We start from the raw sequence: 16,521 nt of genomic DNA, 5'->3' as shown, positions 1-16,521 counted from the left end.
TCAAGCACCCATTCAAATATGGAATTTTATATTCACCATACATTACTGTGTGTAACAGAGCAATGTGTATAGAATTTTCCTTTTTTTTATTAAAAAATTTTTTGTTTTAATTTATTAATTTGAGAGAGGCAGGAAGGTAGGGTAGAAGAGAGAGAAACATTGATTTTTGTTGTTCTACTTATTTAAGCATTTATTGCTTGCTTCTTATATGTGCCCTGAGGCTTGAACCCTGCAACCTTGGTGTATTGGGATGACACTCGAACCAACTGAGCTGACCCATTCCAAATCCCTGTTTCTCTGGTGTGGTCTCTGGACCAGCAAGCAGCATCACCTGGGAACCAGTTAGAAATAAAAATTCTCTGTTCCACTTCTGATAATTCAGAAACTCAGCAAGGGGTGAAGAGAGGAGCTCAATAGTCTGCTTAAAAAGCCCTTCAGCCCAGCCAGTGTTGAGTGCTGGACCCATGAACCAAAAGGTCACTGGTTCCATTCCTAGTCAGGGCACATGCCTAGGTTGCAGGCTCAATCCCCAGTAGGGGGCGAGCAGGATTTTTCTCTCTTAATTGATGTTTTTATCTCTCTAGCCCTCCTTCCTCTCTCTCTCAAAAAAAAACCAACAACCACCCAATAAAAACATATTTTTAAAAAAGGCCCTTCAGGTGATTCTAATGCAAGTCACAGTTTGAGAACCACTGTTTTGAGTTCCAACTTATTGTTTTGTTTTTAAAATATATTTTATTGATTTTTCACAGAGAGGAAGGGAGAGGGATAGAGAGTTAGGAACATCGATGAGAGAGAAACATCGATCAGCTGCCTCCCGCACCCCCCCCCCCCCCCACTGGGGATGTGCTCGCAACCAAGGCACATGCCCCTGACCGGAATCGAACCCGGGACCTTTCAGTCCGCAGGCCGACGCTCTAGCCACTGAGCCAAATCGGTTAGGGCCCAACTTATTGTTAACTAAACCACATATATACTGCTTTTAAAAACATTTAACAAATGGAAGTTTAGAATCTATTACATATCTTCCAAAAATAGATATATTCTATTCATATAGCTCCTTATCTTTAAAACTTTTATAAAGAATTTCATTTTTAAAAATGAATATTTTAGTACCTGTTGAATGTTTCAGACATAACCATTTGTTTAACTAAATCAATGAAGACTTGCCATCTTTCATTACCAAGCCCTGTTTTCTCATTAAAAGAATAAGGCAAAGATCATTTGATCTAAGATATGGGCAAATATTAATATTTCTCAAATCCTGAATGATTAAAAAAAATGAGGCTTCCTTCTATAGTGACAACACTTAAAAAAAATTAATAGAACTGTTAATGACTATACCCCAAAATTTTCAATGCATTTAAGATGAATTAAAATGAAACACAAATGTTCACACTTTGTGATTCCACATCTTACTAGCTGAAATGTTTTTGTTTTAACCTAAAGTTAAACTCTGTGGAGGCAAACAGCAAAATATAACCTCATTTTCTTTTAATAGCACTCTAGACTACTCATTTCAAGGTATTCTCTTAGCACCTTAAAAAAGATATTCTTTCCTGCAATTGACTCACAACTAATTCTACTACCTCACCTATAGCCTAACTTTTGCTCATTCTGCTTTATCCACTTCTGTAAAATAACAGCCAATTCTTATCTTTCTATTTGTCTTCATATTTAATTAAAAACTACATGGCCAAACTTGCCATATCAATTCTAACATCCTTGCACATCAAATCTAAACTATCCATAATCAGTTTCAAAAATTTTCTTTCTTTCTATTTATCCTCTAATAAATACCTTAAGTACTTAGCACTATGGATATACCTCTCTTACATCTCTTTGGCCAGGCAAAGGCTTAGGTGCTAAACTCTCAAAACAGAACTATACATGCTAATATACTATATAATCCTATATAATAAAAGCCTAATAATATGCTAAGTGTCCGACCATTCGACCAGTCACTATGACGTGCACTGAACACCAGGGGGCAAACGCTCCGACCGGTAAGTTAGCTTGCTGATGGGGTCCGGCTGATCGGGACTGGGCGAGACAGGCAGGACACACCCTAGAGTCCTCCCGCAGTCCCTTCCAGGCCTCTAAAATATTTCTTCTAATTAATTTCTTTTCAATGTGGATGAATCCGTGCACTCGGCCTCTAGTTTAAAATAATATGCTTTTCCTAATGCAAAATTCTTTATGAGAATTAAATACATCTTCAGTTACAGAGAACCAGTAACAAAGGCTAAATTATAATAATGTTTTCCAATATTATATAATAGACATCCAGTTTTTAAAGCTCTTCTGGTACCTTAAAGTATAAAATTTAAAATCATACCAATAGAGCATATTAAAGGTTTTATTAGTTAGCATTAAGATATCATGCTTTTGAGAGTATATTAAGAAGTATGGTCGTGCAAACGTTAACTCACTGAGACCTAGATAATATTTGGTCCTTCAAGGAAACAATCCTGACCCAAAAGGTGAAATCTAGGCATGAAATGAAATTAGAATTTTATTTGGAGATTTAAAAAGGTACCAGTTGCCCTCGCCAGTGTGGCTCACTGGATAGAGCGTCGGCCTGTGTACTCAAGGGTCCCAGGTTCGATTCTGGTCAAGGGCATGTACCTTGGTTGCAGGCACATCCCCAGTGGGAGGTGTGCAGGAGGCAGCTGATCAATGTTTCTCTCTCATCGATGTTTCTAGCTCTCTGTCCCTCTCCCTTCCTCTCTGTGAAAAATCAATAAAATAGATTTTTAAAAAATAAATAAATAAATAATAAAAAGGTACCGGTTATCAACCAAGCTAGGGACCCTAAGCATTAGACCGAGCTTAAAATAAAAACATTTCAGCAGGAAGGGTGGGGATGAGGGGGGTGCAGGAAGAGATTAACCAAAGAACTTATATGCATAGCCCAAGGACAAAGACAAAAGTGCAGTGAAGGCCTGGGTTGGGGCAGGAGCCAAGAGGGAAAAATGGGGGACATCAGTAATACTCTAAACAGTAAAAAAACAAAAACATTTCAGAACACCTAAGACAGGTTCATAGCAAATGTGTAAGGCTATTTAGTCACCTAATATTCTTTTTGGTGCTTGGGGCTAGTATTTTAAAAGAGAATTTAACTCCTTTATTTTTCTTACATCGGCAAATAATATACTTACCAGGTCTAAAACTAGGGAGAATTCTGGTGTGCTTCTTGTTTTCAATGGAAGAGCAGGTTTCCTATTTAGTTGTTCTTCTGTCAGTGGTGGAACATGTTTGATGAAATAATAGCTATAAATCAAATTTTAAGAAAATTTCAACATTTCTACTTTTTATAAATATAAGACATATTACTAAACTCAGCCCACCTTGTTAAGTAATTAAATAATCCATATTTAAATTAGTAAACCAAACATGTAAAACATAAATAAAACTGAAAATATGCAAATTAGTATTTGAATAACTCAGTAAAAGTATTACTACCTATAAGTTACATGCTCTTTGCAATGCACCACCCAGCTACCTCTCCACACATGGACCTTTCATTCTGCTAAGAAGGAAGGAAAAAGAAAACTCACGGGTCAAACACTTCCCAGTCTTCTTCGTAAGTGGCTTCTGCATGGGCTGCTGAATAACCACTATCTGGAGTTATTGGTGCTATTTAATAAAATGAAAAATAAAATGTTACTTTTACTCACTTAATGTTGCCATGAAGTATACATTTTACTGCTTTTACATAAGATCTTCCTGAAGCCCTGTGTATTTTAGGTTGAAGATAAGACAGAAATAATATCTAAATGGTATTTAAAAGCAAATTAATTAGCACATAGCTCTAACTCCAGATCCAAAGGAAAAAAACTACCAATACAGACAAAATGGCAAGCTATATAATGGCTAGCAGAACTTAAAAATTCTGAGAGAAAATTTACTAATTACCAGAAAAATACACTCCACAAGAATTCAATTTCTAAGTGGATGGTGTTTACATACGTAACTATAAAAATTTCATGGTGCTCTTACAGTAGTAATATTTCACAAAGTGCCTCGTACATTCAGGTGGTCAATATGTGTGTGCTCATAATATACCCAAAGCTAGGTTTTAATCTACAATTCATGAACAGTCTTTAAGAGGTCCATGAACCATTTGAAGACTTATGAAAAAATGTTATATGTACATTTTTCCAGGAATCTCAAGGCTGTTTCTGATTTTAAATAGTTTTAAAATGCTGTTCTATGTAGAAAGCATTGATTTAGAAGACCCATTATTTTACTTCTAATGTACAAACAACTGAAAATAAACAATTCTATATTCCATGACACATAATCCACTCTATGCTTGATCTAAAATTGTATCAACTAATAGAGCTTTAGAAATTATGTGGGGAATTTTCTAAGACAATAATTACAACTTAAATTCAAGGAGAGGAAAAATGATAATTTAAAACTAAACAGGTACTATCTCCCAGATAAAAGTTTAGGGTGGATGCTAGAGGCTGAATGTTTGTGCCCCCCCTCCCCCCCCCGCAAACCCCCCAATTTCAATGTGGTATTTGGGGGCGGAGCCTTTGGAAGTTCCCGAGGTCAGGAGATGGGATCAGTGCCCTTCAGAGAGCTCACACAGCTCTGCCATGTGAGGACACGGAGAAAACAGCCATCTGTGAGCCAGAAGGCAGGCCCTCTCCAGACATCAATGCCGTCAACACTCTGACTTGGATTCCAAGCCTCCTGATCTGTGAGAATTAAATTTTGTTACAGCAGCCCAAAAGGACTAAGACAGTGGAACTCAATAAAAATTGCTATAATTTTTTGTAACAACTTTATGCCAATTGAACAGTTCATTAGCACAAGGGGATAATAGAAAAAATATATCTTCCAACCACTTGTTTCAAATTCCTATTAACCTCAGAGAAAGGGAAAAATATTTGAGTGCCTTCATTCTAAGCATTTTTCATACTTCATCTTTCTTACCCTCAAAACCCTGAATTATTACCATTTTAAAGCTAAGAATACTGTCTCACAGAACTTACATAAATTGTTCAAAGTCACAAAGCTAAGTAAATGGTAGAGCCAGCCTCCTTCCTTCTTGCTCTTTTTGGCTACATTCTTGAAATTAGAGAAAAGTAATAATTTTGTCTCTCATATCCATCTTTTAAGATCAGCAACAATTTTACAACAATATTACCTAATGATCCTCCCAGAGTAACTGCAATGTGCCGCCTCATTATTTTGCTCATTTATTACTATTTAAAAAATTTTTTCAATTACAGTTGACATACAATATTAGTTTCAGGTATACAACATAGAGATTAGATATTTATATACCATATGAAGTAATCATCCAGGTAAGTCTAATACCCATCTGACAACATACACAGTCATTACAATGTTATTGACTATGTTCCCTATACTGTATCTTACATTCCTGTGACTATTTTAATAACTGGAAATTTATACTTCATAATCCCTTTCACTTTTTTCACCCATCCTCAAATACCTCTCCTATCTGGCAACCACCAATTCGCTCTGTATTCCGAGTTTGCATCTGTTTTGTTTATTCATCTACTTTGTTTTTTAGATTCCACATATAAATGAATCATGGTATTTTTCTCTGACTTATTTCACTCAGCACAATACCCTCTAAGTTCATCTATGTTGTTATAGATGGCAAGATTTCATTCTTTATTATGGCTGAGTAATATTCCATTGCTCATTTATTTTTAATAGCACTCATCACACTGTATAGTTATTTTTTAAAAACATATTTTTATTGATTTTTAAAGAGATAAAGGGATAAGGATAGATAGAAACATGGATGAAAGAGGAAATCATTAATCGGCTGCCTCCTGCATGGCCCTCACTGGGATTGAGCCCACAACCCGGGCATGTACCCTGACTTGGTATCGAACCAGTGACCTCTTGGTTCCTGGGTCAATGCTCAACTGCTGAGCCACACCAGCTGAGTGCATAGTTATTGTGTATACCTGGCTCATCGATTAACTCATATATTCTTCGGGTCAAGGGATATATATATATATACCCCTATATATATATACAAGGGATATATATATATATATATATATATATATATATATATACACACACACACACACACAAGGGATATATATATATACATACATATATATACATATACATATATATTTTTTTAAATATATATATTTTAAAAAACTATATATATTTTAAAAACACTATATAGTGTTTCCTATTATATATATATATATTTATATATATATTTATATATATATATATATATACAAGGGATATATATATATATACATACATATATATACATATACATATATATATATTTTTTAAAGGTTTATTAGTTTTTGTATTTGTACTTCCTCCTCAGAGCAATGCCTCCTCAGTTACTACAGGGAATTAACTGAGCCAGAATTGCCCTCTATTTTCTTTTTCCATTGGTTTTTAGGGAGAGTAAAAGAGAGAGGGAAAGACAGAGAGAAACATCAATGTGAGAGAAACATATCTATTGGTTGCCTCTTGCAGGAGTCCTGACCAGGGCTCGGGCAGGGGAGGAGCCTGCAATCAAGGTACGTGCCCTTGACTGGAATCAAACCCAAGACACTGGTCCAAAGGCCTACGCTCTATCCACTGAGCCAAACCAGCTAGGGCCAAGAGGCATATCTTACTCAACTTTATAAACCCATCACAAAAATAGGTGTTCAATAAATGTTAGCAAAAAAAATAAATGAATGAGAATCGAGTAAATCTTACTTTCCCCCCTTCTAAAAACCCCTAAGGTTATAGAAATCCCTTCTCCATCTTCACAGTTGTCAGATAAAATAAATACAAAGGCTTATACAGCAGAATAAAAATATAGAACAAACATCAAATAGGAAGACAAAGCCCTGGACTTTACCATTCAGTAGCCTGTAACACTGGGCAAAGTAATCAGCATAAAATGATAAGATCATTAGTAGGTTCATTTGAAGTCTTATCCACCCAAGAATAAACTATGTGCACAACCCATGTTGATTTGCTTGTTATATTCAGTATGATTCTTACATTAGAACATAATTTAACATTATAATTCTAACATAGGTATTAATCTTTTGACAAATTTAAAATAAATTTCTCCTCTATTATGTCACTTTTCTTTTCATGTTGGTATTACTGAGTTGAAGTTTCACAATTGTATGCATTTTTAAATGTTTTCTGCTATTTCAAAGATCTTTTTAAAAGTTGGCCCTTTTAGCCCAGCCAGCGTGACTTAATGGTTGAGCGTAGATCTATCAAAAAGGTCATGGTTCAATTCCCAGTCAGGGTACATGCCCGAGTTGTAGGCTTGATCCTGTGCAGAAGGCAGTCGATCAATGATTCTCTCTCACCATTGATGTTTCTCTCTCTCCTCCCTTCCTCTCTGAAATCAATAAAAATATATATCTTTAAAATGTCTGCCCTTTATATTCAACAGAAAAACATCATCCTACTTCCTTATACCAAATTATATTTCTTAACCAATATATTTGTACTAGGCTCTCTCAAATAGCAAGCACCACAGGAACTTTTTAAAAAATCTAAATAGTCTTAGATCTTCTCCCGCTGAGAAAAAAAATAGACATCCTCAATTATATTCTGCTTTTAAGCATGATGAAACAATTTCATCTTTTTATCTTATATGTCTACTTATCACAACTCCTCAGAGGTATAAATTATGATCTAATGTGCTTCTACATTTCTATGACAACTGGCTCAGAAACACAACAATTATGTTAGGCCTTTATAAGGATCCAGAATTAAGCTGTAAAAGTTGGGTACAGGGAGATATCCAGAAACAGAAGCTTCTTTTGGGGGAATGTCATCTATGTATGAAACAAATCTGAAGGTATGATTTGAGAATACCTCTAGGTAGGAACTTCAGACCCAAGGGTCGAAGACTGTTACAATTATAATTATATTCATAAAATAAGCACATATTTTGCTAGTTGTTAAATTTCTCCAAGTAGTAAAGTAATTAAACTGTAAAATATTAATACTGAATCACAACCTTTTTAAAAAATTCAATTTCAAAATGATTAACTTTTGGGTACAAATTTTATTTCCAATTTTAATTTTCTTAACTTCAAGGAAGAAAAACATGCATTTAATCTAGTATATAAGAAAAAATATAAAATACTGTATTTTTTTAAAAAAATATTTTTATTGATTTCAGAGAGAAAAGTAGTGTGAGCAGGAGAGAGAGAAACATCAATGATGAGAATCATTGATCAGTTGCCTTCTGCACGCCCCCTACTGGGGATCAAGCCCACAACCCAGGCATGTGCCCTGACTGGGACTCAAACCCTGAACTCCCAGTTCATAGGTCTATGCTCAACCACTGAGCCACTTTGGCTGGACTAAAATACTGCATTTTTATAAACTATTCTTGAAGATGCCTAAGACATTCTCCTCACCTGTAAGGGGTGGGATATCACGATTAACTGTTTCTTCTGCTTCTTCTAAACCATTATTTACTGATGGCCTCACTTGAATTGCTTGATTTGAGTAAGCAGCTCCATTAGTTGATGTAGTAGTACTGGTAGTGATCTCATCCACCTGTTCCATATCAAGTTGTTTTACTATCTCTTCAGCTTCCACAGCCTGTCCTGGGGAATCGGATCCTGATGTTCCTGAAATCATGATTCGGGGTACTCACAATCATCATTTAAAAACTCATAGGGGTAGAAGAGTAAAACATGTTGTTTAAGGGTACAAATTTACAACAATTAATAAATAAGCCCTAGAGATCGAATACATAGTAAATATAGACAAAATACTGTATTACAATCATCAAACTAGCTAAGAGACTAGGATCTAATTATTCCAACCAATAAAAAGTAAGGGTAATTATGGACCATGAGAGCAGTGCTAATTATTGCTATAACAGCTATCATATTACAATATGTAAATGTACCAAATCAACATGTTATATACCTTAAATTTACATGTTATGTCAAATATATTTCAATACAAATAAAATAACTAAAACTTATAGATATTTCAAAAACTAAACACAATAGAAACAAAGCTGAGGATACCACTGTTTAGTGAGTATCTTCTAGACATTTCAAACAATGTCTAGAGGTATAAAGACTATCATAAGCTAGAGTAGTATTTGTGAACAAAATTATTAAGAGTGTTCAAATAGTTTAGAAACACCCATTTAGAGTCAAATAGTTATAATTTAGAACTTCTTTATTTTTACTGAGATATAATCTATATATATAAAAGCCTAAGCGACCATTTGTGACGGAACGATTAGGACTGGTCGCTATGACATGCACTGACCACCGAGGGGCAGACGCTCAACTCAGGAGCTGCCCCCAGCCCGCAGACCCTGATCACCAATGGGGCCTGCTGGCCAACCTCCTGGTCCCTCCCCCTGGCCAGCAGGCCCCGATCACCCAATCGGGGCCAGGCCCCCGGACTGGGACCAGGAACTGGGGGCGGGTGGCGGCAGATGCCACCCCTTTCCCAGGGGGGCCAAAGGGCCAGCTCACTCCTAGGAGCCAGTGGCCAACCTCCCAGGCTGGGCCCTGGGCTGGGCCAGGGAGCCAGGGTGGGTGGCTGCGGACGCGGATGGGGAGGGAAGGAAGAGGCGGGGAGGTGGGGAACCTGATCGGCCCTGATTGCCGGCCAGGCCTAGGGACCCCACCTGTGCACGAATTTCGTGCACAAGTCCTCTAGTTGACATATAACACTGTAATTTTGAGATGTACATATTGATTGATATAGTACAATATGATTAGCAATTTATTGTTAGCTAACACCTCTAACCCACAACATAATCATCATCTTTTCTGTGGTTAGAACATTTAAGAGCTATTCTCTTAACAACTCTGAAGTATATAACACAGTATTTTTTACTATAAAACTTTTTTCTTTTTAAAAATATATTTTATTGATTTTTTTCAGAGAGGAAGGGAGAGGGAGAGTTAGAAACATCGATGAGAGAAACATCGATCAGCTGCCTCCTGCACACCCTCTACTGAGGATGTGCCCACAACCAAGGTACATGCCCTTGACCGGAATCGAACCTGGGACCCCTGAGTCCGCAGGCCGATGCTCTATCCACTGAGCCAAACCAGTTAGGGCTATAAAATTTCTTTACATTAAAGCAAGTATGTATCATTTATTAAGTGCTTACTCTGTCTAGGCATTTTATATATATTCATTATCCTCAAACAGCTCCTGATCCTTTCAGTACTAAGCATCCTAGACATTGTGGGCAGTTGTAATTTTTAAACCAGAGTTAGTTATCCAAGAATAAGATCATTGTTCCCTGGACCGTGGGGACCTTTTTATTCAAAGACACAAGGACAAATCTGGAATGAGATTTCAACTTAATATTCAAGTTAGTTTCCTCATTATACACCGCCATCACCTACATGACCATGCTGCCCAATGATGGAATGACCCCCAACTCTTTCCATTTTTTAAAAGAATTCTCCAAAAGTCGTTTACAACAACAAAATCAATCTCCAATACTCTCAACTGCTTCACAGAATATTCACTCTTCCTAACTGCTTTAAATTTAATCTTTTTCCAAAGAACACCTCTTTTCCTGATACCCTTCCCTCAAAGCTCTTTATTATCCCATATTCAACTTACTAACTGAATCAGAATTCATTTATCTCCATTGCTGCTACCAGATATTTGGTTTCCACAAATGTCTAAAAATGCCTGCTCCTTTGATATTGATGTCACCTAGCTATATAATTCTTCACTTATCCCCACTGCTGTAATCTGCTATCTATTGCCAACATCCTCTCTTAATCACAGAGGAATATAGCCAGTTTATTGCTGTATTAAATGCCTGTCTAGTTGTTCTTACAGGTGATGCCAATGACTCATCCCATATCTAATCCTCAAAGGTCTTGCCCTCTTTAGCTCCATCTTCTTTCATACTGTCCTTTAGGAGTGATTACCATGGCCATAACATGATCATTAAGAAACTGTTCACCTCTGGAACCTAAAATTCAAATACATTAATTCCCTACCACAAACTGCCTAATCTTCTAATTATTTATGTATACCATACTCCTATTACATGTGATTATCATGTCTGATAAAGGCCTGTCAGTCTCTTTTATTCCAAACACATCCCTCAACAGCTTCTAAGTCACTCTCTTCATCTAGTTAAAACTTCATGGTGTATCATTCATTAAATCATTCTCAAGACTGCAGCTTCAGTGTCTTTTGCTCCCTTGTCTTTCCACTGCCATCCATCATAGGAATCCCTAATGAATCAATCTAACCTACAGGTTTCTCAGGCACGGAAACCATCTATACTATAAAAGCCTAGGTGGTCACCATAAGATGGCCGGCAGGGGAGGGCAGTTGGGAGCAATTAGGCCAGCAGGGAGCAGTTAGGTGTTAATCAGGCTGGCAGGAGAGCAGTTAGGGGGCGATCTGGCTGGCAGGCAGAAGCAATGAGGGGCAATCAGGCAGGCAGGCAGGTGAGTGTTTAGGAGCCAGCAGTCCCGGATTGTGAGAGGGATGTCCGACTGCAGGTTAGGATCGGGCCTAAACCGGCAGTCGGACATCTTCCAAGGGGCCCCAGATTGGAGAGGGTGCAGGCTGGGCTGAAGGACACTACGCTCCCCATCCCCATGCACGAATTTTGTGCACCGGGCCTCTAGTCTATATATATAAAAGGCTAATATGCTAAGTGTCTGACCGGTCGCTATGACACACACTGACCACCAGGGGGCAGACACTCAGCACAGGAGCTGCCATGATGTGCACTGGCCATTTACAGAGAAACGGCACTGCAGACCTGGCACCAACAAAGCAACACTCGGCTTCCCCCAAGTGGGACACATGCCCTGCCACTACCCCAGAGCAGCAGCCCACCAAATCGCAGTCGACGCTGCTGAGACCCCCTGGCGCAAAATGCAGCCCACAGCCCAGCCCGGAAATAGTGGCTGTGGGCACCGGGTAATGACATCACATAGCAATGCCCAGCTTCCTCTCCCTAGCGACAGGCCATTTAACAATAAATGGCACCACGGACTTGGCACCCACAAAGCAGCACTCAACTTCCCCAAGTGGGACCCAGGCCCCGCCACCACCCCAGACGACACCCCACCAAATCACAGCTGATGCTGCCGAAACCCTGTGACGCAAAATGCGGCCCACAGCCCAGCCCAGCCCAGAAACGGTGGCTGGGGGCGCCAGGTAATGACGTCACGTAGCAACGTCTGGCTTCCTCTTCCTAGCGACTAGCCTCCTTGGAGTTTCTTCAGCCCAGGAACACAACTTGCTTTATAGCAAGGTGCAAACATTTTACACTTTAACCAAATGTCTGTGAAGCCTTTTCCCATGCCTCATGGCATTTGATCCTCAGAGAAGTCCTGCAGTAGGTAGATAGGAGACTCGGTGGAATCCTATTTTCTTTTCATTAGTCAGAAAACAGAGATTTACAAAGCTTAGAAACTTGACCTGACTGAAAAGAAGAAAGAAATGGTGGACCTTGAAAATGACTTCCGGTTTTCTCACTGCACAGAATATAGTCAAACACTGCTGCAGTTAAATATTTTACCCTTTGTTCTCCCTGCGTGACCTACAATAATAATCTGCTTCATGTTGATATTTACTGCTGTCTTGCTGACAATTACCTGAAAGAGAAGTTGGATGCTTCACTGGGCTGGAAAAAGTTTAGCTAAATCAGAAAGCAAGTTTAATTAAACAAATTTGTTTATATATATATAAAGCTCTTGCTGGCGCCAATTGCACGTGTGTTTTGATCTGTCAATGTTGATCGTGAATTTGGTTGACACTACTATTAGAGAGAAAGGGCGAATAGCGATATTAAAGTATTTCTTCTAATTAATTTCCTTTCAATGTGCATGAATTTGTGCACCAGGCCATTAGTATAATCATACTCCAAATAAAACCCTGCCTATAGAATGCTGCTCAATACATGTGTATATGGGAGATATTCAGCTTTTACTTAACCCTTCCAACAGTATATACATTTTAAACCTTCACCATTCTCTTTAATCCCTGCCACCAAAATTATCTCAGCAAATGACACCATCTCCTCCTCCAAAGAAAACAATTATAACTATCAACTTCTAACCAAACATTTATTTCTGCACACACCTTCACAGCTTCTTTCCTCCAGCATAGGAGAAAAATGTTTCTTCTCCCTGTTTCAATTCCAATCCTACCTCTTCTCTTGATCTCATTCCTGTCAGCAGACTCCAGAAATTTTCTTCATTAGTTATTTTTTCCTCTATTTGCAACTTATTAGACCTTACCTTGAGACTTAAAAACATGCTTGTTTCTCACAAACACAAACCACCCCTTGAGACTTTGTGACTTCTCTAGTTTCTTTCATATTCATGTTCCTCATAACAGTAATCTATACTTGCTGTTTCCTTTCTTTATTTTTTTTTAAAAAAATGTATTTTTATTGATTTTAGAGAGAAAGGGAGAGAGAAAGATAGAAACATCAATGATGACAATCATTGATCAATTGACTCCTGCATGCCCCACACTGAGGATTGAGCCCGAAACCCATGTGGCTTGACCAGGAATCGAACCATGACCTCGTTGTTCATAGGTTGATGCTCAACTACTAAGCCATGCGGCTGGGCACAGTTTCCTTTCTTACTCCCCATTTTACTCTTAACCCTGTATGTTACGCTTCCAACTCCAACCACTCCTCTGAAAATGTTCTGGCATCCAATAATCCTTTTTTTTTTTAAAGTCAATCCTCACCCAAGGAAACTTTTCCATTGATTTCTAGAGAGAGTAGAAGGGAGGGAGGGGGAGAGAAACATCTATGTGAGAGACACATTGATTGGTTGCTTCCCACTAGGGACAAACCTGCAACCCTGATACATGCCCTTGACTGGGAATCAAACTTGCAACCCTTCAGTGTGTGGGCCGACGCTCTACCACTGAGCTACACCAGCCAGAGCCCAATGACCTTTTAATTTATTGCCAGATTCAGTGATGTCTTTTCAATGCTCATTTCCTTTTCTTCAATCTTCACAGTTGTTTGGCCCTGTGTTTTGATATTCTCTCTCCCTTTGGCTTCTATGACACAATGTCTCTCCTGACTTCCTCCACGTTTCATTTGCTTCTTTTACTTTGTCCAGTCCTTAAACGTTTCCTCCCAAGATCCTGGTCTTAGTTTGCTGAACCAAATAGACTATTTACTTTACTTGTTTCAACTAATACCTATAAGAAGCTGATAATACCAATGTCTACTGCTTAAACCCAGATTTTGAAGCTCCATTCCAGAATGACATATTTCTAAAAGACATTTTTATTTGGTTGTTTTATGGCATCTTAAACTCAGCATGGTCCAAATTAAATTCAATTACCTCTCTCCCAGGAACTTACTTTTCTCTCTTGAAAATCTAACCTTGTGTCATTTTAATCTCTCTTCACTTTCATCAATAACCATACCCAAAATTTGTCCATTCTATAACTCTGATCTTTTTTCTCTAATACCACAATTAGGTTGCACAAAGTCGAATTGTTCTCCCTACATCCAACCTCTTTAGACTCTAATGTACACCCTACCAAAGAGATCTTTAGAAAACACGTCAGTTCTTAAAACTCATCAGTTTAATACCTTCTAATCATCCCCCAGTAAGGATAAAGTTCAAATTTCTTACGTTAGCTCTATAATCTGACTTCTTTATAACTCCCCTTCTGATTCCTTCCTGTGCACTTCTCCAATCCAGTGCTCCATCTGTGACAAACTAATTTCAGTTTCTCAAATACATTATGCCTTTGCTTAGGCTGCTCCTTCCACCTTTACCACTTTTCAAGATTCAGCTTTTCTATGAATCCTTTTGTGAACTGCCTCCCAGAATACAGAACTCCATTCTTTGAATACCCCACTGTCCCATACTTCTATCAAGCACTTATAAAAATTTATTATACTTATTTACATATCTCTCTCCCTCCTGTAAAAAGTAAGCTTCTTGCCCTAGCTGGTTTGGCTCAGTGGATAGAGCGTCGGCCTGCGGACTGAAGGGTCTGAGATCCGATTCCGGTCAGGGGCACATAACCAGGTTGTGGCTCGATCCCCAGTGGGGGATGCGCAGGAAGCAGCTAATCGAGGATTCTCTCTCATCATTGATGTTCCGCTCTCTCTTTCCCTCTCCCTTCCTCTCTGAAATCAATAAAAAAATATTATAAAAAACTATACCAACATCCATAAACATAATTCAAATAACCAGACAACAAGCATTTAGTGACTATTTTCCATGTGCCCAATACTATATCAAACCACAAAATAAAGACATGATCTTTTACTCTCCAGTAGTCTAGAGATTAAATTATCATGTATAAATTAGGTATTGATCATCAGAAAATAAGACACTAACAAAGCTTTTAAAAAAAATACATTGATAAAGAAGCCTATTTTGATACTTTTGCAAAAGTATTACATAATGAAATACTTCATTTGAATCAGGGTAGTTTTATTTTGTCTAAATTAAAGATCCCTACTGGGAGAAGTCAACCAAAAGATAATAAAAACTAAATTGTTACAAGAAAATGACCTTGTTTCAACTCACTTTAAATATTGAAAAAAATACTACTTTATTGATCTAGAATACTGAAAATGCTTCTAGATTCTTTCTTGTACACACTCTAAGGATTACAGAAGTCATCCAACAAAGAAATAATAAAACTTTCCCTCCAGCCCAAAGTTTATCATCTAGCTCTTCAGATAGTGAAAGCAGAGTCCATTCACTTCAATAGAATTAATCATAGCCTATATTTATTTCAGTCACTTAAAACAAACATAAGATGCTGACATATATGCCACTAAAATCAAATAGAATTAAAAAAAATTAAATTTTTAAACACAAATTATAATTAATGGTTTATACTTACCATTTTTATTTGCTGGTGAAAAAAAATTGAAGACAGGAGAAAATATGGTCCCCAACAATGTAGTTCTTGGAGGACTGCCAGAGGAAGGGTTATCTTCTAATTTTCCATTTTGTTTTACATGTTGATTTGTCATTTCATAACTACCAGCTTCTAAGAAAAAAACAACAACAAAAGAGTTGGAATCTAGAAAACATGGCTTTCAGAAATGTGTTCTAAAACATTCATTGTAAAAATAATTTTTCCCCAAAAAAATTTCATGAAGAGTACTGAACATTAATGTTAGGAAAGTTTATTATTTAAAGAAATCTTGAGGTAAATCACTTGTAAGTCAAATTATCTTTATATAAATTTATAAAGCATTAAGCCTAATATTTTATAGATGCTAAAATTCAGTTTTTCAAAGTACAATTGACCCTTGAACAAGATGGGTTTGAACTATGTTGGTTCACTTAAAATTGGATTTTCTTCAATAAATACACAGTTGTCCCTTCATATCCCCAGGTTTTGCATCCACAGATTCAACAGTATTTATTATACTATTATATGGTTGGGAATCCATAGACACAGAGGGCTGATTGTATGCATTATTCTATGCCATTTTATATAAGGGACCTGACCACCTGCAGATTTTGGTATCCACCAGGGTCCCATGGA

General features: G+C 37.5%; 1 protein-coding gene across 1 annotated transcript in view; it reads right to left on the bottom strand.

Moving 5' to 3' along the window:
* Positions 1-16,521, bottom strand: part of CTDSPL2 (CTD small phosphatase like 2) — a 93,672-nt gene that overhangs the window by 22,823 nt on the left and 54,328 nt on the right. Inside the window, exons 4-7 of the mRNA XM_079768025.1 lie at positions 15,868-16,017; positions 8,415-8,630; positions 3,561-3,639; positions 3,162-3,273 (exon numbers count right to left, since the gene is read on the bottom strand). Of these exons, the coding sequence (XP_079624151.1) occupies positions 3,162-3,273; positions 3,561-3,639; positions 8,415-8,630; positions 15,868-16,017 (557 nt within the window). The remainder of the gene's footprint in view (positions 1-3,161; positions 3,274-3,560; positions 3,640-8,414; positions 8,631-15,867; positions 16,018-16,521) is intronic.

The sequence above is a fragment of the Cnephaeus nilssonii genome (assembly GCF_951640355.1).
Source record: "Cnephaeus nilssonii genome assembly, chromosome: 4".
NCBI lineage: Eukaryota > Metazoa > Chordata > Mammalia > Chiroptera > Vespertilionidae > Cnephaeus > Cnephaeus nilssonii.
Note: the sequence above shows the minus strand (reverse complement) of the source record. Positions and strands in the feature narration are given on the sequence as shown.